This window comes from Dama dama, chromosome 5, assembly GCF_033118175.1.
Source record: "Dama dama isolate Ldn47 chromosome 5, ASM3311817v1, whole genome shotgun sequence".
Lineage (NCBI taxonomy): Eukaryota > Metazoa > Chordata > Mammalia > Artiodactyla > Cervidae > Dama > Dama dama.
In genome coordinates, this window is record NC_083685.1 from 41,882,268 (window position 1) to 41,904,296 (window position 22,029).

General features: G+C 37.0%; 2 protein-coding genes across 7 annotated transcripts in view; one reads left to right on the plus strand and one right to left on the minus strand.

Moving 5' to 3' along the window:
* LARP1B (La ribonucleoprotein 1B) overlaps positions 1 to 22,029 on the plus strand; it is a 139,645-nt gene that overhangs the window by 71,052 nt on the left and 46,564 nt on the right. For 4 of the 6 annotated variants that reach the window (XM_061142328.1, XM_061142330.1, XM_061142331.1 and 1 more), the window contains exon 12: positions 6,502 to 6,625. The exons of the other annotated variants lie outside the window; for them this stretch is intronic. In XM_061142328.1, the coding sequence (XP_060998311.1) occupies positions 6,502 to 6,625 (124 nt within the window). The remainder of the gene's footprint in view (positions 1 to 6,501; positions 6,626 to 22,029) is intronic. 6 annotated transcript variants of the gene reach the window in all.
* On the minus strand, positions 20,071 to 20,691 carry LOC133055779 (cytochrome c oxidase assembly factor 5-like). Its single transcript, XM_061140890.1, has one exon. The coding sequence runs from the start codon at positions 20,689 to 20,691 to the stop codon at positions 20,467 to 20,469; it is 225 nt and encodes a 74-aa protein (XP_060996873.1). The 3' UTR covers positions 20,071 to 20,466.

The window sequence follows — 22,029 nt, forward strand, 5'->3', positions numbered from 1 at the left end:
CAGATTAGGTAGTCCAGCTGGGAAAGGTAGCCACTGGTGCTGGAAATGGGTGAACTATCTCTTAAGAAAATGTTAAAACCTTGTGATTATTGCTAAGAACAGTGATGATTAAAATCTTGTGTTTTAAAAAAGTAGATTGAAGAATGACCAAGAACACTAAAATATATGTCAATAAATGAAAAGCAAATCAGTTTCTAAAGTATCTCCTTCAAAGATAATGTTAAAGTTAGCTATTGCAATGTAATATGTAGTTTATAAAATTCTACATATAAAATTCTGACCTATTCCTTCGTTGATGGAATTGCAGTGATGTATAACACAGATGTACTTTTTAAGATCGTGATAAAAGAAAATTTATGAAAATATAGTTTGTAATTTTTAAATGACTTTCTTGAGTAAAGAAAAGTTGCTCAACATTGGTTGGCCTAAGAAGACATAACTGTGTCTTCTCTAATGCAGTGAAGTCAAAAATTATTTGGGAGTTGGTTCTATAGTCCTTTTTAAGGTGAAAATTGAGTATGGCCAAAATACCCTTAAAATTCCCTTTAACCAGTCGTAAAGTATGTATATGGTTTTAAGCACAACCTCATATCATAATATGCATATGTAAACTTACTATGTGTATGATAATGTAGCAGGATCATATTTATAAAATACTCAAGTGTTTCACTGTTGGAAGCACCTGAGCAAATTTATGATGATTCTAACTTGGTGGCTCTTTCTGTTCATGGTCATCTTTTTACTAAGAGCTGCTTTTTAGATTTAGTTAGTGTTTCTCTGTGGCTTTCAACTTTTTTAAAAAAAACATGATGATGGTGCTCAGTGAAACTATACTTGTTTGAATGGACACTTTACCTTTTAATCCTTTTTTTGGCTCCACTGCATGGCTTATAGTATGTCCCCAACCAAGGATCCAACCAGGGCTCCCAGCAATGGAAGTGCAGAATCCTAACCACTGAACCACCAGGGGATTCCCTGGACACTATCTTTTCATGGTCAAGACATTATTAAAATATATATATCCTTTTGTTGTGTTTTTCTTTATGTGAGGTAACATTTTAGGGCTTAAGTTCTCCAGTGCATGCATATGTTCTTTGAGTAGAATGGTTGTTGCATTAAAAAATAACTTGAAAAAAGTTTTTGTTTTTGAACAAGTGAAATCAAATTTCTATAAGTTAAATATCAATACAGTTTTAATGTACTGAAGCCAAAGATTGTTTGGGTAGATGGGTTTGGGAGCAGATTGTGAAGTGTCTTAAAAGCTATGTAGAAATTTAGAATAAGGAGTGATTGCACTTCTTATAAAGAAAAGTAGTATGATCAAAATATGGCTTAATAAGGTTTTAATCTCCCAGAGGCATTAGCTTAGGTCAGAGTAGGGGAGGGCAGAGGATGAATTACAACTCATTAATTGTAATCCAGGGATGAAATGAAGAGCTGAACCAAAGGGATAGCATTTATTTTTTTTCAACAAATATTCATTAATAGCCAGTTATGTTCCTTCTGCTATTAAATTTACACCCATCTGCCTCCCTTCTGCTATTCCTAATCCTTGGTAGCCACTAATCTGTTCTCTATCTCTGCAATGTTGTGATTTTGAGAATGTTATATAAATGGAATCTTATAGCATGTTACCCTTTGAGACTGACATTTTTTTCAATCATAATGCCCTTGAGGTCCATTCAGAATGCATAATTTCATCATTTTCAAAAGGACTAAATTTTTTAAAACTGATCATCCAAAGGGTTGATGAGGATATAGAGCAATATGAACTTATATATTGCTAGTTGGAATATAAATAGGCACAACCACTATGAAAACATATTTGCCAATTTCTACTAAAGTTGAAGTGCACCACCTAATTCAGCAATTCCTAGTAAATACTCAGTAAAAATGTATGCCATGTCTGCTGTCATAAATCACAGGAATTTTTTTTGGGGGGGGTCTGTCTCCTAAAGTAAATGGAATAAAAGCAAAAAATAAACAAATGGAACCTAATTAAACTTAAAAAAATTTTGCACAGCAAAGGAAATCATCAGCAAAAGGAAATGACAACCTCTCTAATGACTGAGAGAATTTGCAAATTATATGCCCAGTAAAGGGTTAATATCCAGCATGTATAAATAGCTCATACAACTCAATATCAAAAACAAACAAACAAAAAGATTAAAAAATGGGTCAAGGAACTGAATAGACATTTTTCCCAAGAGAAGAGGTGGCCAACAGGCACATGAAAAGATGCTCAGCATGATTAATCATCAGGGGAATGCAAATCAAAACCACAATGGGATATCACCTCACATCTGTCAAAATTACTCTTATCCAAAAGAACACAAATAACAAATGTTGGCGAGGGTATGGAGAAAAGGGAATCCTCCTACGCTGTTGGTTGGAATGTAGATTGGTGCAGTCATTGTGGAAAGCAGTATGGAGGTTTCTCAAAAATCTAAAAGTAGAAGTACCATGTGACCCAACAGTTCCAGTCCTGGGTGTATATCTGAGAAAACAACAAAAACACTTAATTTAACAAGATACACACACCCCAATGTTCATAGCAGCAATATTTACAATTGCGAAAATATGGAAGCATCCAAAATGTGCATCAACGGATGAATGGATAAAGAAGATGTGGTGTATGTATTTATGTGTTTGTGTGCACACACAGACACAGTGGAATACTATTCAGCCACAAAAAGAACAAAATTTTGCCATTCGCGGCAATGTGGATGGACTTAGAATTATGCTGAACGAAGTAAGTCAGAGGAAGTATGATCTCATTTATATGTGGAATCTAAAAAACACAGCGAACTAGAGAATATAACAAAAAAGAAACATTCTCACAGATATAGAGAACGAACTAGTGGTTACCAGCACGAGAGGAAAGGAGGGATAGGCAATATAGAGGTGGGTTAGTAAGAAGTACAAACTGTTGAGTATAGGATAAGGATATAAGGATATGTTGTACATACCCAAGGAATATAACCAATGTTTTATAATAACTATAAATGGAATATAACCTTTAAAAATTGTGCACCACTATGTTGTACCCCTATCACATAGAATCGTTCTTGCTGTTGTTTAGTTGCTTAGTTGTGTCCGACTTTTTGTAACCCCATGGACTCTAGCCCACCAGGCCCCTCTGTCCATGGGATTCTCCAGGCAAGAATACTGGAGTGGGTTGCCATTTCCTACTCCAGGGGATCTTCCCGACCCAGGAATGGAACTGGCATATCCTGCAAGTCTCTTGCATTGCAGGCAGATTCTTTACTGTTGAGCCTCTGGGGATAGCCCTCATAACAGAATATTATATATCAATTATTGTTGTTGTTCAGTCACCCAGTTGTGTCTGACTCTTTGCAACCCCATGGACTGTAGAATGCCAGACCTCCCTATCCACCATCTTCCAAAGTTTGCCCAACTTCATGTCCATTGCATCGGTGATGCCATCCAGCTATCTCATCCTCTGATGCCCTCTTCTCTTTCTGGCCTCAGTCATTCCCAGCATCAGGGACTTTTCCAATGAGTTGGTCATTTGCATCAGGTGACCAAAATACTGGAGCTTCAGCTTTAGCGTCAGTCCTTCTAATGAGTATTCAGGGTAGGTTTACCTTGAAATTGACTGTTTTGATCTTGCAGCCCAGGGGACTCTCAGGAGTCTTCTCCAGCACCACAGTTCGAAGGCATCAGTTCTTTGATGCTCTGCTTTCTTTATGGTCCAGCTCTCACAATCACAAAATAAATGTCAATTATACTTCAGTTGAAAAGAAAAAGAGAGAAAGAGACTAACCTGGTGGTCCAGTGGTTAAGACTCCACACTTCTGCTGCAGGAGGCATGGATTTAATCCCTGATCTGGAAACTAAGATCTCGCATGCCATGTTATGCAGCCAAAAAGAAGAGAGAGAGAGAGAAAAGAAAAAAAGCTGTATTTTAAGAGTCCCAGATATAGAAAACAAACTTATGGTTACCAGGGGATAGGGCAGGGGGAGAGAGAAACTGGGAGATTGGGACTGACATGTACAGACTACTATATATAAAACAGTACAGACTACTATATATAAAATAATTAATAATAACCTGCTGTATAGCATAGGAAACTCTACTCAATGCTCTGTAATGATCTAAATGGGAGAAGAATCTTCAAAAAGTGAATATATGTATAACTGATTCACTTATTGTACACCTGAAAGTAATACAACATTGTAGATCAACTATATGCCTATAAGAATTTTTCTCTAAAGAGGGAAAAAATATGTCTGTCGACCAAAGTAAGTGTTCTGTAAAAACATAGTTATGGTAACATTTTTTATAATGACTATAGTCTGAAAAGGACCTGAATGCTCATCAGCAGTAGAATGGATTTTTTAAAAACCAGGTTTGATTATGCAAGGATGGATAAGCTTTTTCTATGAAGAGCTATGTAGTAAATATTTCAGGCTTGGTGTGTCATACATTGACTATGGCAACTATTCAACCATGCAGTTGTAGCGCTGGAGCCAGCCAGATGCAGTATGTAAACAAATAGGTGTGGTTGTGTTCCAATAAAACTACTTAACAAAAACAAACTTTGGCTTTTAGGGGCTTTAGTTTGCTGATCTCTGGTGTAGAGTCACAAACTATAATGAATCTCATAAAGATATTTTCGTGTAAAAGAAACCATATGTTACTACTTTTTTATAAAATTGAAAGACAGGCAAATGAATCTATAGAATTAAAGTCAGAGTGTTGGTTATCTTTAGGAAGAAAGAGGGTAGTAAGAGGAAGGTGCATGAAGGGTACTTCTAGGGTGCTTAGTTATATCTTTACCCAAATGGTGGTCCCACATGTTCATTCACTTGTGACCCCTCATTGAGATATAAACTTATGATTTATGTCCTCAATAATGTGTATATGTATATATAAATTTGGGTGTTTTATACCTTAGTTAATTTTAAAAATTAAAAACTAAACAGAAACATATAATTTGTGTTCCTATCAGAATAGAACTGTTTTTATTCATTTATGGCATGTGAGAAGCATACAATAAATGTTCACTGAAGTGACAGTTGCTAATAGCAAGCTCTGTAGCAAGATAAGAGCCAGTGAAGAGTAATGACTCTGAATTAGCTTGAAGAGTTTCTTGAAGACTTTTGGGAAAGTAATTTTGGCATGGGGGAAGTAATCATTTCAGACATTTTCGTGGAAAAAAGATAGATTCTATTTTGAAAGGCTAACTGGATCTCATAAATGGTGTGAACTGGCAAGTAGCTATTCATATCTGAAGACAGAAGGAAAAGGTGATTTGGTTAGCTGTTAAGAGCAAGATGTCACAACTATTTTGTAATGATGTTGTTTAATTTGATTCATCAGACGAATAATTTTGTCTTTTACCTGTGTCCATTCTTTTTAGATGTTACGCTGTAAAAGGTTATGGACATTTTAGCACTGAGTGATGTAGACATGATATAGGGTTTATTGGGGAAAATAACCAGATGTAATGCAATATAAACAGTCCCTCAAACTCTTTCTCCCCTCCCGCTGCGGCTTTGGCCAGGTTTGGATAGTCTTCATGCACTATGACCAAATAACCTTCCAGTAGAGAATGGCCTCTACCTTTGTAATGTTTTGCGTATTTGAAGTTCAGAGCAGGGAAAATCTAAGTAATTATCTAACAAAAATTAGAAGGGCGCCTAGGGACATGGATGGGCCCATTCTTCCTAAGAGCTAACAACTTAGACCTACTCAGCATCCTTGCTGCTAAGCTTATAAAAGGGGTTTGGAAATGAATCTTCAGATACATGTAGATTTATCTTTCATCACATGTTTCCTCTATCAGAAAATGAGGTAGAAACCTCTTGGACTAGTATTAAAGGTCTACTAGCTTTCTCCAACTTATTTATTAGGCCTTTTTGCCACTAGTTCTAAATAAATTCTCTCATTTATTGAATTATCTTCTAATAAATGACGGTTTATTCCAAGCTTCTCATCTGTGCTCATAGTACCTAATTTAGGATTCTTTTCCCTTTCTCTAAATTCTCATTTAAGGAGCTTCTTTTGTCTCATCTCCTCTGTGATGCCTCCCTTATGATCTCAATTCTTATACCAAATATTACACTTTTCATATACTGTCTAATATTATTTTTACTTGTACACTCCTTTCTCTCTAACTGGTAAATTCCTTAAGGATAGGGAACGTGTATTAGATTACTTTGTAACCTCTATAATACCTTAATGGTCTTGTGTGTCAATGCTCAATAAGTAATTAATGATAAGAATGTATATTCTTATAATATGTTTTAATTATAAGATGTTCATAACATTTTAGGGTTCTTGATGCACCTTTAGACTCTGAATATTAATTATTTTTAAGTATAATGCTAGATTCTTTATTGGAACATCTGTTTTTATTCTGTTGCAATCAATTCCAGTTTTTAAAACTCATTTTTTTGAGATTGGTATCAATTATTGTCTGTTGGTTACTCTCTTAGCCAGTTTAGTAATTAGATTCCTCCATTCTACTTTAGCAAGAAGTTGAGAACTTTAAGAAGCTAAATCTCATTAGTAAAGAGCAGTTTGAAAACCTAACACCTGAGCTTCCTTTTGAGCCAAACCAAGAAGTTCCTGTAGCAGCTTCACAGTCCAGGCAAGGTATGTAAGTCTGCTTTTCTGTAAGCGTCAATAATATTAAAGCAGTTCTAAATTGTTTTTGAAGTTTGCTGCTTTGTTATTTGTGGAAAACACTTAGGTGTCTGATAAAAGACCAGAATTTTAAAACTCAGCTTTTATTTATCCTTTGATGAACTTAAGAACATTTTAAAGACTTAAAAAAATACAGATTGTAAATTTGGTAAGACAGTCATGTAGTAAATGGACATAGTTGAAATCCCATCTTACTCTTGGTAAACAGGCAGGTAATCAATGACAAAGGTGAACCAGGAGTTGTCTATTATATTACCAGATCATGCTCAAACCCAAATGCTTACTTAAAAAGTAAGCTGAATTGGTTGGTTCTTTATGTGTCTTTCTTGATGTTAAGTTTGCTGGGAATCCTTCTCTTCACAATATAAGGAAAATTTTTCACTGACTTGCTGATTTCTTAAAATATATCATCAGTATAATTCTTTTGCTTTAAGGCCTTAGCTTTGTGTGAAAATGTAAATACATTTCGGAGATTCATAAATTGAATCTGACATTTTCAGGCAAGTGTAACTGATTTTATTATAGTTTTTCTGGAAGGCAGATTAAAGAAAAAATTTAATTTGGAAAACTTCAGGCATATGCAAAAATAGAGCAAATTGTATAATGAAACACCATGTACCCATTATCTACCTATGCATTAGCTACTTAATCATCTTGTAGCCAATTTTATTTCATCTTGACTCCACTCATTCTCTTTACCTCCCATTGAATTATTTTGAAGCAAACTCCTAATCATATTATTCATATTTTTTCATTTGTAAGTATGTTTGTATATGTTATTAAAAAGAAAAGGACATCTATTTTAACACATAAATAACCCAGTACCATTATCATACTAAAATTGTTAGTAAAATTCCTTAATATGAAATATCTAGTTGGTGTTCAAATTTTCTCATTCCTCACTTAAAAAAAAAAAAATCAGGATACATAATGGTTCCAAACATTGCAATATGTTGATATGTCTCTTTTAGTATATAGGTTCATACTGTTGTTTTTTTTTTCCCCCTTGAACTTTATTGTTGTAGAAACTAGATAGTTTGCCCTGTATAGTATCTCACATTCTGGATTTTGCTGATTGCATCCCCATGGTTTCATCTAGCCATTTTCTGGTCCTAAATTTTCTTTAATTGTGATTTTGATACAGAGGCTTGAACAGACTGAGGCTCACATTTCTGCAAGAATATGTCATATATTGTTTTGAAAACTACACCATGAGGCACATAATGCTTGATTCTCTCTTTTTGTTGGTGTTAGCTATTGACAATCATTGCTTGTAGCTTTTGGTTCACATGGGGCTTCAAAAAGTGATAATTCTGTTTTCATAATTCTTTCTTAATTTAGTAGATTACGTCTGTAAAGAGAATTTCTGTTAATTGACTGTTTATCCTGAGTTAGAGTTCTAACAGGAAAAGGAATAAATACTTAATTCTTTGCTTTTGTTTACTGTTTCCAAAGTAATGAGCTGGTTGTCTACATCCTTTTTTGGTGAGCAATGAGGAGTCTTTTTGGTTTCTTTGTTTTATTTAAAAATTATCACTATGATCAAAACTATTAGAGCTCATCAACAAATTGGTAGAGTTTCAGGATACAAAATTAATATATATATATATAGATATCAGTTGCATACTATCAACAAACTATCAGAAAGAGAAATTAAGGAAACCGTCCCATTTACAATTACATTAAAAATAATAAAATACCTGTGAATAAACCTGCCTACAGAGGTGAAAAACCTGTACTTGGGAAACTGTCAGAAACTGATGAAAGAAATTGAAGATGACAGAGACAGATGGAGAGATATACCTTGTTCTCGGATTGGAAGAATTAATATTTTAAAGTGAACATACTATCCAAGACAATCAACAGATTCAATGCAGTCCCTATCAGAATACCAATGACAAACTTCCGTGGTATTCTAGTGGTAAAGAATCTACCTGCCAATGCAGGGGACACAGGGTTTGATCCCTGGTCCAGGAAGACTCCACATGCTATGGGGTAACTAAGCCTCTACACTACAACTAATGAGCCTGATCTCTGGAACCCACAAGCTGCAACTTCTGAGCCCATGAGCCACAGCTCCTGAAGCCCTCGCACCCTACAGCCAGTGCTCCACAACAAAAGAAGCCACCACAATGACATGCCCACACACCTCAACTGGAGAGTATTAGCCCCCACTCTTCACAACTAGAGAAAGCCCATGCACAGCAATGAAGACCAAGTGCAGCCCCCCACCCCACAAAAAAAACGCCACTGGCATTTGTCACAGAACTAGAATAAATTGGAAGCACAAAAGGTACCAAATGATTATTTCTCAAGACTCAAAGCAGTCTTGAGAAAGAATAACAGTTGGAAGAATCAGAATCCCTAATTAAGACTATACTACAAATCTATAGCAACCTAAGTGTCCATCAACAGATGAATAAATAAAGAAGGCATGGTACATATAGACAGACTAGTCAGCCATAAAAAAAGAACAGAGTTTTGCGATTTGCAGCAACATGGTTAGACCTGGAGGGCATTATACTACATGAAATAAATCAGACAAAGACAAATACTCTATGATATTTCTTATATGTGGAATCTAAAAAATACAACAAACTAGTGACTATAACAAAAAAAGAAACAGACTCACAGATACAGAGAACAAACTAGTGGTTTCCAGTGGGGAGAGGGAATGGGGGAGATTATGAGGTTAGGGGATTAAGAGGTACAAACTATTATGTGTGATATAAGCTACAAGGGTATAGTGTATAATATGGGGAATATAGCCAATATTATTTTAATTATAAATGGAGTATTATCTTTACAAAAATTGTGAATCACTATATTGTACATCTACAACTTATATAATGTGCATCAACTATACTTTGATTAAAATATCACTATGATCTCTTAAATATGTTAGATGAATTACACTCTCATCTTATTGATACATATGCTGTTTATCAGTTTATTGACTTTATCTACCTTTTGTTGCTTTGTTTTGTGATAATGCAGTTGGATTCTTAACTGCCTTATTTGCCAACTGGCCTGATATTAAGCTTTGTCAGTATTCTAGTTGCTATTGAGTTGCTTATTGTTTCTAGGCCTTTTCCATTGAAAGAGCTTGGAAATTTTTTTAAGGAAAATTACATTATGAATTTATGTTGATAATTTTTTGCTCACATTTAAGGTTAAAGGTTTTAATTTATTAGATTTTATACTTGTACCACTTTTTACTTACATGAAAAAAAATATTCTTATGCACAGTAACAGAATTGTTTATCCTATAAAATTTAAGAATAACAATAATATTATTGTAAATGCTAAAAGAAACTTACTTGTTTTAAAGTTCTTTAAACATTTAAAATTTGAACTTAAAACTTTATACTTTTCTTTTTTTTTGTCTTTTTCCTTGTGTAAATCTGAATGCTTTTTTATTTTTATTTTTATTTTTTATTAGTTGGAGGCTAATTACTTCACAACATTTCAGTGGGTTTTGTCGTACATTGATATGAATCAGCCATGGATTTACACGTATTCCCCATCCCAATCCCCGCTCCCACCTCCCTCTCCACCCGATTCCTCTGGGTCTTCCCAGTGTACCAGGCCAGAGCACTTGTCTCATGCATCCCACCTGGGCTGGTGATCTGTTTCACCATAGATAGTATACATGCTGTTCTCTCGAAACATCCCACCCTCACTTTCTCCCACAGAGTTCAAAAGTCTGTTCTGTATTTCTGTGTCTCTTTTTCTGTTTTGCATATAGGGTTATCGTTACCATCTTTCTACATTCCATATATATGTGTTAGTATGCTGTAATGTTCTTTATCTTTCTGGCTTACTTCACTCTGTATAATGGGCTCCAGTTTCATCCATCTCATTAGGACTGGTTCAAATGAATTCTTTTTAATGGCTGAGTAATATTCCATGGTGTATATGTACTACAGCTTCCTTATCCATTCATCTGCTGATGGGCATCTAGGTTGCTTCCATGTCCTGGCTATTATAAACAGTGCTGCGATGAACATTGGGGTGCACGTGTCTCTTTCAGATCTGGTTTCCTCAGTGTGTATGCCCAGAAGTGGGATTGCTGGGTCATATGGCAGTTCTATTTCCAGTTTTTTAAGAAATCTCCACACTGTTCTCCATAGCGGCTGTACTAGTTTGCATTCCGACCAACAGTGTAAGAGGGTTCCCTTTTCTCCACACCCTCTCCAGCATTTATTGCTTGTAGACTTTTGGATAGCAGCCATCCTGATTGGCGTGTAATGGTACCTCATTGTGGTTTTGATTTGCATTTCTCTAATAATGAGTGATGTTGAGCATCTTTTCATGTGTTTGTTAGCCATCTGTATGTCTTCTTTGGAGAAATGTCTGTTTAGTTCTTTGGCCCATTTTTTGATTGGGTCATTTATTTTTCTGGAATTGAGCTGCAGGAGTTGCTTGTATATTTTTGAGATTAATCCTTTGTCTGTTTCTTCATTTGCTATTATTTTCTCCCAATCTGAGGGCTGTCTTTTCACCTTACTTATAGTTTCCTTTGTAGTGCAAAGCTTTTAAGTTTCATTAGGTCCCATTTGTTTAGTTTTGCTTTTATTTCCAATATTCTGGGAGGTGGGTCATAGAGGATCTTGCTGTGATTTATGTCGGAGAGTGTTTTGCCTATGTTCTCCTCTAGGAATTTTATTGTTTCTGGTCTTACATTTAGATCTTTAATCCATTTTGAGTTTATTTTTGTGTATGGTGTTAGAAAGTGTTCTAGTTTCATTCTTTTACAAGTGGTTGACCAGTTTTCCCAGTACCACTTGTTAAAGAGGTTGTCTTTTTTCCATTGTATATCCTTGCCTCCTTTGTCAAAGATAAGGTGTCCATAGGTTCGTGGATTTATCTCTGGGCTTTCTATTCTGTTCCATTGATCTATATTTCTGTCTTTGTGCCAGTACCATACTGTCTTGATGACTGTGGCTTTGTAGTAGAGTCTGAAGTCAGGCAGGTTGATTCCTCAGCTCCATTCTTCTTTCTCAAGATTACTTTGGCTATTCGAGGTTTTTTGTATTTCCATACAAATTGTGAAATTCTTTGGTCTAGTTCTCTGAAAAATACCGTTGGTAGCTTGATAGGGATTGCATTGAATCTATAGACTGCTTTGGGTAGAATAGCCATTTTGACAATATTGATTCTTCCAATCCATGAACACGGTATGTTTCTCCATCTGTTTGTGTCCTCTTTGATTTCTTTCATCAGTGTTTTATAGTTTTCTATGTATAGGTCTTTTGTTTCTTTAGGTAGATATACTCCTAAGTATTTTATTCTTTTTGTTGCAATGGTGAATGGTATTGTTTCCTTAATTTCTCTTTCTGTTTTTTCATTGTTAGTACATAGGAATGCAAGGGATTTCTGTGTGTTAATTTTATATCCTGCAACTTTACTATATTCATTGATTAGCTCTAGTAATTTTCTGGTAGAGTCTTTAGGCTTTTCTATGTAGAGGATCATGTCATCTGCAAACAGTGAGAGTTTCACTTCTTCTTTTCCTATCTGGATTCCTTTTACTTCTTTTTCTGCTCTGATTGGTGTGGCCAAAACTTCCAACACTATGTTGAATAGTAGTGGTGAGAGTGGGCACCCTTGTCTTGTTCCTGATTTCAGGGGAAATGCTTTCAATTTTTCACCATTGAGGGTGATGCTTGCTGTGGGTTTGTCATATATAGCTTTTATTATGTTGAGGTATGTTCCTTCTATCCCTGCTTTCTGGAGAGTTTTAATCATAAATGAGTGTTGAATTTTTGTCAAAGGCTTTCTCTGCATCTATTGAGATAATCATATGGTTTTTATCTTTCAATTTGTTAATGTGGTGTATTACATTGATTGATTTGTGGATATTAAAGAATCCTTGCATTCCTGGAATAAAGCCCACTTGGTCATGGTGTATGATTTTTTTTAATATGTTGTTCGACTTTGTTTGCTAGAATTTTGTTAAGGATCTTTGCATCTATGTTCATCAGTGATATTGGCCTGTAGTTTTCTTTTTTTGTGGCATCTTTGTCTGGTTTTGGAATTAGGGTGATGGTGGCCTCATAGAATGAATTTGGAAGTTTACCTTCTTCTGCAATTTTCTGGAAGAGATTGAGTAAGATAGGTGTTAGCTCTTCTCTAAATTTTTGGTAGAATTCAGCTGTGAAGCCATCTGGTCCTGGGCTTTTGTTTGCTGGAAGATTTCTGATTACAGTTTCGATTTCCATGCTTGTGATGGGTCTGTTAAGATCTTCTATTTCTTCCTGGTTCAGTTTTGGAAAGTTATACTTTTCTAAGAATTTGTCCATTTCTTCCAAGTTGTCCATTTTATTGGCATAGAGCTGCTGGTAGTAGTCTCTTATGATCCTTTGTATTTCAGTGTTGTCTGTTCTGATCCCTCCATTTTCATTTCTAATTTTGTTAATTTGGTTCTTCTCTCTTTGTTTCTTAATGAGTCTTGCTAATGGTTTGTCAATTTTGTTTATTTTTTTCAAAAAACCAGCTTTTAGCTTTGTTGATTTTTGCTATGGTCTTTTTTGTTTCTTTTGCATTTATTTCTGCCCTAATTTTTAAGATTTCTTTCCTTCTACTAACCCTGGGGTTCTTCATTTCTTCCTTCTCTATTTGCTTTAGGTGTAGAGTTAGGTTATTTATTTGACTTTTTTCTTGTTTCTTGAGGTAAGCCTGTATTGCTATGAACCTTCCCCTCAGCACTGCTTTTACAGTGTCCCATAGGTTTTGGGTTGTTGTGTTTTCATTTTCATTCATTTCTATGCATATTTTGATTTCTTTTTTGATTTCTTCTATGATTTGTTGGTTATACAGAAGCGTGTTATTTAGCCTCCATATGTTTGAATTTTTAACAATTTTTTTCCTGTAATTGAGATCTAATCTTATTGCATTGTGGTCGGAAAAGATGACTGGAATGATTTCAATTTTTTTGAATTTTCCCAGACTAGATTTATGGCCCAGGATGTGATCTATTCTGGAGAAGGTTCCGTGTGCACTTGAGAAAAAGGTGAAGTTGATTGTTTTGGGGTGAAATGTCCTATAGATATCAATTAGGTCTAGCTGGTCCATTGTGTCATTTAAGGTTTGTGTTTCCTTGTTAATTTTCTGTTTAGTTGATCTATCCATAGTTCTGAGTGGGGTATTAAAGTCTCCCACTATTATTGTGTTACTATTAATTTCCTCTTTCATACTCGTTAGTGTTTGCCATACATATTGCGGTGCTCCTATGTTGGGTGCATATATATTTATAATTGTTATATCTTCTTCTTGGAGTGATCCTTTGATCATTATGTAGTGTCCTTCTTTGTCTCTTTTCACATCCTTTATTTGAAAGTCTATTTTATCTGATATGAGTATTGCGACTCCTGCTTTCTTTTGGTCTCCGTTTGCATGAAATATTTTTTTCCAGCCCTTCACTTTTAGTCTGTATGTGTCTCTTGTTTTGAGGTGGGTCTCTTGTAGACAGCATATATGGGGGTCTTGTTTTTGTATCCATTCAGCCAATCTTTGTCTTTTGGTTGGGGCATTCAACCCATTTACATTTAGGGTAATTATTGATAGGTGTGGTCCCGTTGCCATTTACTTTGTTGTTTTGGGTTCACGTTTATACAGCCTTTCTGCATTTCCTGTCTAGAGAAGATCCTTTAGCATTTGTTGAAGAGCTGGTTTGGTGGTGCTGAATTCTCTCAGCTTTTGCTTATCTGTAAAGCTTTTGAATTCTCCTTCATATCTGAATGAGATCCTTGCTGGATACAGTAATCTAGGTTGTAGGTTATTCTCTTTCATTACTTTCAGTACGTCCTGCCATTCCCTTCTGGCCTGGAGGGTTTCTATTGATAGATCAGCTGTTATCCTTATGGGAATCCCTTTGTGTGTTATTTGTTGTTTTTCCCTTGCTGCTTTTAATATTTGTTCTCTGTGTTTGATCTTTGTTAATTTGATTAATATGTGTCTTGGGGTGTTTCGCCTTGGGTTTATCCTGTTTGGGACTCTCTGGGTTTCTTGGACTTGGGTGGCTATTTCCTTCCCCATTTTAGGGAAGTTTTCAGCTATTATCTCCTCGAGTATTTTCTCATGGCCGTTCTTTTTGTCTTCTTCTTTTGGAACTCCTATGATTCGAATGTTGGGGCGTTTCACAGTGTCCCAGAGGTCCCTGAGGTTGTCCTCATTTCTTTTGATCCTTTTTTCTTTTTTCCTCTCTGCTTCATTTATTTCCACCATTTTATCTTCTACCTCACTTATCCTATCTTCTGCTTCCGTTATTCTACTCTTGGTTCCCTCCAGAGTGTTTTTGATCTCATTTACTGCATTATTCATTTTTAATTGACTCTTTTTTATTTCTTCTAGGTCTTTATTAAACATTTCTTGCATCTGTGGGGAGGGGCTGGCGCTGCGGGGAGGGGCTGGCGTTGTGGGGAGGGGCTGGCGCTGCGGGGAGGGGCTTGCGCTGCCGGGAGAGGTTGTTGCTGTGGTGACGGGCTTGCGCCGCGGGGATGGGCTGGGGCTGCCAGGAGGGGCTGACGCTGCTCTCTCCTCTGCGCTGCTCAGGCTCCCGGCTGTTCTATATGGAGCGCGCCCCGTGCTGCGCGAGGTTCCAGCCCTCGGGTGTTCCACAAAAGCGCGGAATGAAAAGCTGCGCCTGCTCTCTGTGCCTTCCCCGTCAGAGCGGTCCAGGCAGCCAGGGGCTCGGTGGGCGCACTCTCCCCAGGTGTGGCGCGCCCCGTCCCTTCCGCGGACCCAGTCTCAGTTTCCGCTGGCGCCAGTCGGGTGTGTGCGCCTTCTGCCCTCCGCGTCCCCAGCCCCAGTCCCCGCCCGCGCCGGTCGGGTGCCTGCGCCCTGTGTCTCGCCGCGACTTTCCCCTCCCCCCTGCCTCTTGCCTCCGGCGGGGCAGGGCCGGTCCGCAGCCTGCGAGCTCTTCTCTGGATTGTCTCCGTCTCTTTGTTCTGCGAACGGCTGGCAGTGTGTTCGGGCCGGTTAATTTACTCTCTCTCTTTTGGTCTCCCACAGTTCAACAAGTTGGCAACTCACAGAAGCTCCCTCCGATTGTCCTCAGGGCACTCAGGCCCGGACCCTACCCCAAGCAATGCCGCCTAAGACTTCCCGGGACGGATCTCCGTCCTTAGCTCTTTTGTCTCACTTTTTATCTTTTATATTTTGTCCTACCTCCTTTCGAAGACAATGGGCTGCTTTTCTGGGCACCTGATGACCTCAGCTAGCGATCAGAAGTTGTTTTGCGAAGTTTGCTCTGCATTCAGTTATTCTTTTGATGAATTTGTAGGAGAGAAAGTGGTTTCCCCGTCCTACTCCTCCGCCATCTTGGCTCCTCCCTCAAAACTTTATACTTTTAAACTTTAAAAATGTTCTTAGGGTATTCCACTAGGGATGTTCAGAGTAATTATAAGATTTTTCATGTTGTTTAATTTGAATACATTAAAATTAACAATTTATGCTCCTCCCTACATCATAGAATTAGAGTCCCATGAGGTATATTTTATTTTATTTATTTATTTAAATTCCTGGAATCCACTTTTAACTTTTTAATAAATTATGCTATGCTATACAATACAGTTTTAAAATTCAGTGACTCAGAGTCTTTTAAAGTGATTATTGAAGTCAGAGTTAGCATGTGTATTTTTTTCATGGTTAAAGAAGTAACCACGTTTTTGTTTTATTTTTAATTGGATAATAGTTACTTTACAATATTGTGATAGTCTCTGCCATATGTCAACATGAACTAGCCATGGGTATACACATGTCCCCTCCCTCCCACCCTTTTCCCCATCCCACCCCTCTCAGGTTGTCACAGAGCGCTGACTTTGGGTTCTCTGCATCATACAACAAATTTCCACCAGCTGTCTATTTTTACATATGGTAATGCATGTGTTTCAATGCTACTCTCTCAAATCATCCCACCCTCTCCTTCCCCTACTGTGTCCAAAAGTCTGTCCTTTGTGTCTGCATCTCCTCTGCTGCTCTGCAGTAGGATCATCAGTACCATCTTTCTCAGTTCAGTCCCTCAGTTGTGTCCGACTCTTTGTGACCCCATGAATCGCAACACACTAGGCCTCCCTGTCCATCACCAACTCCCGGAGTTTACTCAAACCCATGTCCATTGAGTCGGTGATGCCGTTCTAGATTCTGTATATATGTGTTAATATACCATATTTGTCTTTCTCTTTCACTTCACTCTATAATAAGCTCTAGGTTCATCCACCTCATTAGAACAGACTCAAACGTGTTCCTTTTTATAGCTGAATAAGATTCCAGTATGCACTTATGTGTATGTGTACCACAACTTCTTTATTCATTCATCTGTCAGTGGACATCTAGGTTGCTTCCATGTCCTAGCTAGTGTAAATAATGCTGCAGTGAACATTGGGGTACATGTGTGTTTTTCAATAATGGTTTCCTCAGGGTATATGCCCAGGAGTGGGATTGCTGGGTCATGTGGTGGTTTTAGTCATCGTTTTTAAGAAATTGCCATACTGTTCTCCATAGTGGTTGTATCAATTTACATTCCTACCAACAGTGCAGGAGGGTTTCCTTTTCTCCACACCCTCTCCAACATTTATTGTCTGTAGACTCTTTGATGATGACCATTCTTACTGGTGTGAGACAATACCTCATTGTAGTTTTGATTTGCATTTCTCTAATGTTGAGCAGTGTTGAGCAGCTTTTCACATGTTTATTAGCCATATGTATGTCTTCTTTGGAGAAATGTCTGCTTAGAAGTGACCACATTTTAAATAAAGATTTCATGTTAGCATCTTTGTTTGGTTTGGCACCTTGGATTATATCCTATGAGAACTATTAAAGAAATATGCAAAGTCTTGGAATAAACTACAGATTACACTCTGATCCCCTGATAATATCAATAATTTTTATTGTTAACTGGGCTAATGTGTTGCTCTGCGCAAAAGGAAAAAATATAGCACTCTACTTTCAAAAGGAAAAAAGCATAGAGGATATGGTTCACAGCTACAAAAATACATGTTACTCATTTGAAAATGGAGCCCTCTTAAAGACAGTGATCTGGTCAATCATCAGTATCTTCCACTGCCAAAAAATAAATATTCTCCCATATGCAGTTTTAATTGCATCATATCTGCCACTCTTCATGTTACTCATTTTACTTAATACCATACCATGGGCACATTCCTAAATTGTTATGTCCCAAAGAGATAAAGTCCCAAAGTGCATAAAGGTAACAAGAATTAGAGGGAAGGAGTGGGGTAGGGGAGATAGGGGTATGAGATTAGGAGAAACGTGTGTGTGTTAAGTTGCTTAGTTGTGTCCAACTCTTTGCGATGCCATGGATGTAGCCCGCCAGCCTCCTCTGTCTATGGAATTATCCAGGAAAGAATACTGGAATGGGTTGCCATTTCCTTTTCCAGGAGATCTTCCTGACCCAGGGATTGAACCCAGGTCTCCTTTATTGCAGGCAGATTACTTACCATCTGAGCCATAGGGAAATCCCTAGGAAAAGCATACTCCTGTGTATAAAATTGATAAGCTACATTATACATTATAATGTACAGTACATAGGAATATAGCCATTGTTTTGTATTAACTTTAAATGGAATAAAATTCATAAATATGTTGAGTCACCATGGTGTATGCCTGAAATGAATAAAATATTGTACATCAACTATACTTAGATATGAATAAATCAATATGAAAAAAGATTAACATCAGTAGAAGAAGTAGTAAATGAAACAGACTCGAACTTCACATAGACAAAAATTATATGGCAATAAATATGAAAAGATACCATACTCTTTACTTTGCTGAGATTTGCCAATTAAAACCACAGTGATATACCATATGATAAGCCAACAGTTTCACTTCAGGAGATACTCTTGCAAATGCTTACCAAAAAGAACATTTGTAGCAGCATTGTTCATAATATAAAAAACAAATGGAAACTAAAAAGCACCTATTGATAGAATATAAGATGTCATATATTCACATAAAGGAAAAATATGCAGTAGTGGAAAATAAAAGATCTAAAGCTATTTGTGACAAAATGGTTTAATCTTAAAAGCAGAGGATGTAAAAAAAAAATCAGTTCACTAAATTTAGTCTTATATAAAATTCATGGATACATGGATAGCTTTTAGAAACCATAAAGAGCAAGGGGAATTAATTTTAAAAATTTAACATAGTGTTTCAGTTCAGTTGCTCAGTCATGTCCAACTCCTTGCGACCCCATGAATTGCAGCATACCTGGCTTTCCTGTCCATCACCAACTCCCAGAGTTCACCCAAACTCATGTCCATCAAGTCGGTGATGCCATCCAACCATCTCATCCTCTGTCATCCCCTTCTCCTCCCACCTTCAATCCTTCCCAGCCTCAGGGTCTTTTCCAATAAGTCAGTTCTTTGCATCAGGTGTCCAAAGTATTGGAGTTTCAGCTTCAGCATCAGTCCTTCCAATGAATATTCAGAACTGATTTCCTTTAGGATGGACTGGTTGGATCTCCATGCAGTCCAGGGGACTCTCAAGAGTCTTCTCCAACACCACAGTTTAAAAGCATCAATTCTTCGGTGCTCAGCTTTCTTTATAGTCCAACTCTCACATCCATACATGACTACTAGAAAAACCATAGCTTTTACTAGGCGGACCTTTGTTGGCAAAGTAACATCTCTGCTTAACATGCTGTCTAGGTTAGTCATAGCTTTTCTTCCAAGAGGCAAGCGTCTTTTAATTTCATGACTGCAATCACCATCTGCAGTGATTTTGGAGCCCCCCCCCCCCCAAATAAAGTCTGTCACTATTTCCATTGTTTCCCCATCTATATGCCATGAAGTGATGGCATCAGATGCCATGATCTTAGTTTTCTGAATGCTGAGTTTTAAGCCAGCTCTTTCACTTTCCTCTTTCACTTTCATCAAGAGGCTCTTTCGTTCTTCTTTGCTTTCTGCCATAACAGTGGTGTCATCTGCATATCTGAGGTTACTGGTATTTCTCCCGGCAATCTTGATTCCAGCTTGTGCTTCATTCACTATATATATATATATATAGTGTTTAATATATATACAGTGTTTAATTCCTGAGAAACGGAAGGAATTCTATCTAGAGAATCTGCAAATGGTTTGCCTGCATCTGAAATTTATGGTTTGGCCTTGGTGGGCTTGTGGGTACCAACCTGGGTATAAATGATTATGCTCTTTAAGTAAAGTCTCAGATATTTACCAAAAGATATTTTTTTAATACAGTGTTTTTGGAAAGCTTGAATTTTTTCCATGCTTAGTTTCTTGTTCTCATTTTCATTTCTAAATCAACTGTATTTTATTTTATTTTTCACCAAGCAATCAAACACAATTTATTTTGGAACTAAATAGTACAATCTGAATAAAAGAAAGTTTTAGCCTACACCTTCCAGATGGATATTTTCTCATCAGGCTGCATGCTGATTCTCACAGTCCCACCCTTGGCCTCCACAGTACTGACAAAGGATGCACAAATTGTGTCATCTGGTTGAGAAGTCAGTGGAAACTATCAATCTTTCCATTCCCTGTGCTTCAGAACAGTTCTTAAAACACATCTATTATGTTCTCAGCTCACAACTATTCAATTAAATTTTTATTCTAAAAATAACTTAGAGCAAGAGAATCATTTATACCTACTGAAAACCAGAACTCATCCATTTTCTTGTTTCATGGAGGAAAAAACTGGTCCACCTGAACAGATGTAACAAAAAGTATGTTTCTTATTTTGGCTTCTCTGGTTTAATGACCAGAGTCCTTTGTTGTTTTCATCTTGGTTTGAACATAGTAGTATCAATATCCTTTTCTTCCCCTGAATCTTGATCTGGCATCCAACATTGATCTCTTACACTCAAAAAATGAGTATTTCAAAGCTTTGCAGTTTCCTTCCCTCAGACACTGCCGAGGGGATTTTCCTTCCTTGAGCACACAATCAGACTGCAGCAGACACACGCCCAGATCCTCCTTCACGCCCAGGCACTCTCCGCCCTCCGGCTTGTCCTTGTAATACCGGGGCATGACTGCGCCTCCAGCTGGCCGCGGCCTCCCCCCTCTCCTTCCGAGACGGCCCAGACTCAGGATGCCAGTCTAAATCAACTGTATTTTGACGTCTGTGTGTGTGTGTGTATAAACCTTCATGTGCTATACTCTCCAATTTTTAAAAATATGAACAAAAAATTAAGCACAAATTAAGAAGACAGAAATCAATCCAATATATTGCTAAGAAATGTCGAATAGATTAGCTTTCGGTTAGAAAGACAGTTACGGATTGGATATAAAGGATATTCAGCTCTATGCTGTTTGTGTGTCATAAGTATACACAAAGATTGAAAGGTAAAAGGATGGGAAATGCTGTAAAACACTGATAGTAAAAAAAAAGAATTGCTGTTGCTTTAAAAAATAGAATTTGAGGCAAAAAAAAAAAAAGTATATTGTTTTCACTGTCGTTAATATCTATCCTCCTGTTTATCCCCTAGACCTGATCCAAACACGCTTCCGCCCCTCACACCCCAAATCAGCTTTAGATAGTGCCTCTAGAGATCTCTGTGTTTAAGACGGGTCAAGTCAATCATCATCTTTCCTGACAGCATTGGATCAATCATTCTTTGTCTTGAAACATTCTTCTTCCTAGACACTGTTTGCTTAGTTCTCATTCAACTTCATGGAGTCTTTCATTTGCTGCTTCTTTCCCATTTCCCCAGGCTTTCGATGCTTTAGCACTTACTCTTCAAATTTCTTCTCCTTCTGATCCTCAGTAACTCTGCAGGTAATGGTATTTGGTTTCATGTTTTTAAATGGCATCCTTATGCTGCTGCTGCTGCTGCTGCTACGTTGCTTCAGTCGTGTCCGACTCGAGTATCAAATCTATATGTACAGACTCCATCCTATATTCTGAATAAATAACTGTATATCAACAGTTTCACTTGGATATTTTATAAACATGTCAAACTTCATATGGTGAAAATTGAAAGTCTGAATTCCCACCTCTTTCCAAGGAATTCTCCCAGACTTCCACATCTCTATGATATTAATTATCTTTCTAGTTGTACAGGGAAAAAAAAATGTTGATGTTATTTTTGATCCCTTTCTCTTTCAACCTCTTATTTCTTATTCCTTGGCAGATTATTTCCATTATCCTTTAAAATATATCCAGAACCTAACCACTTCTCATCTTCTCTATCATTCTCACAAAAGCTACCATCATTTTACATTGGTTAATTATAATAACTCCTAATCTGTCCGTTTCCTTTCATTCCACTTTACAGAGATCCAGAATTGTCTTTTTTATTTCTTTTTTTAAAAGATAAGCTATCATTTATACTCAGTAAATTTCACTTTTTGCATATACAGATTTGG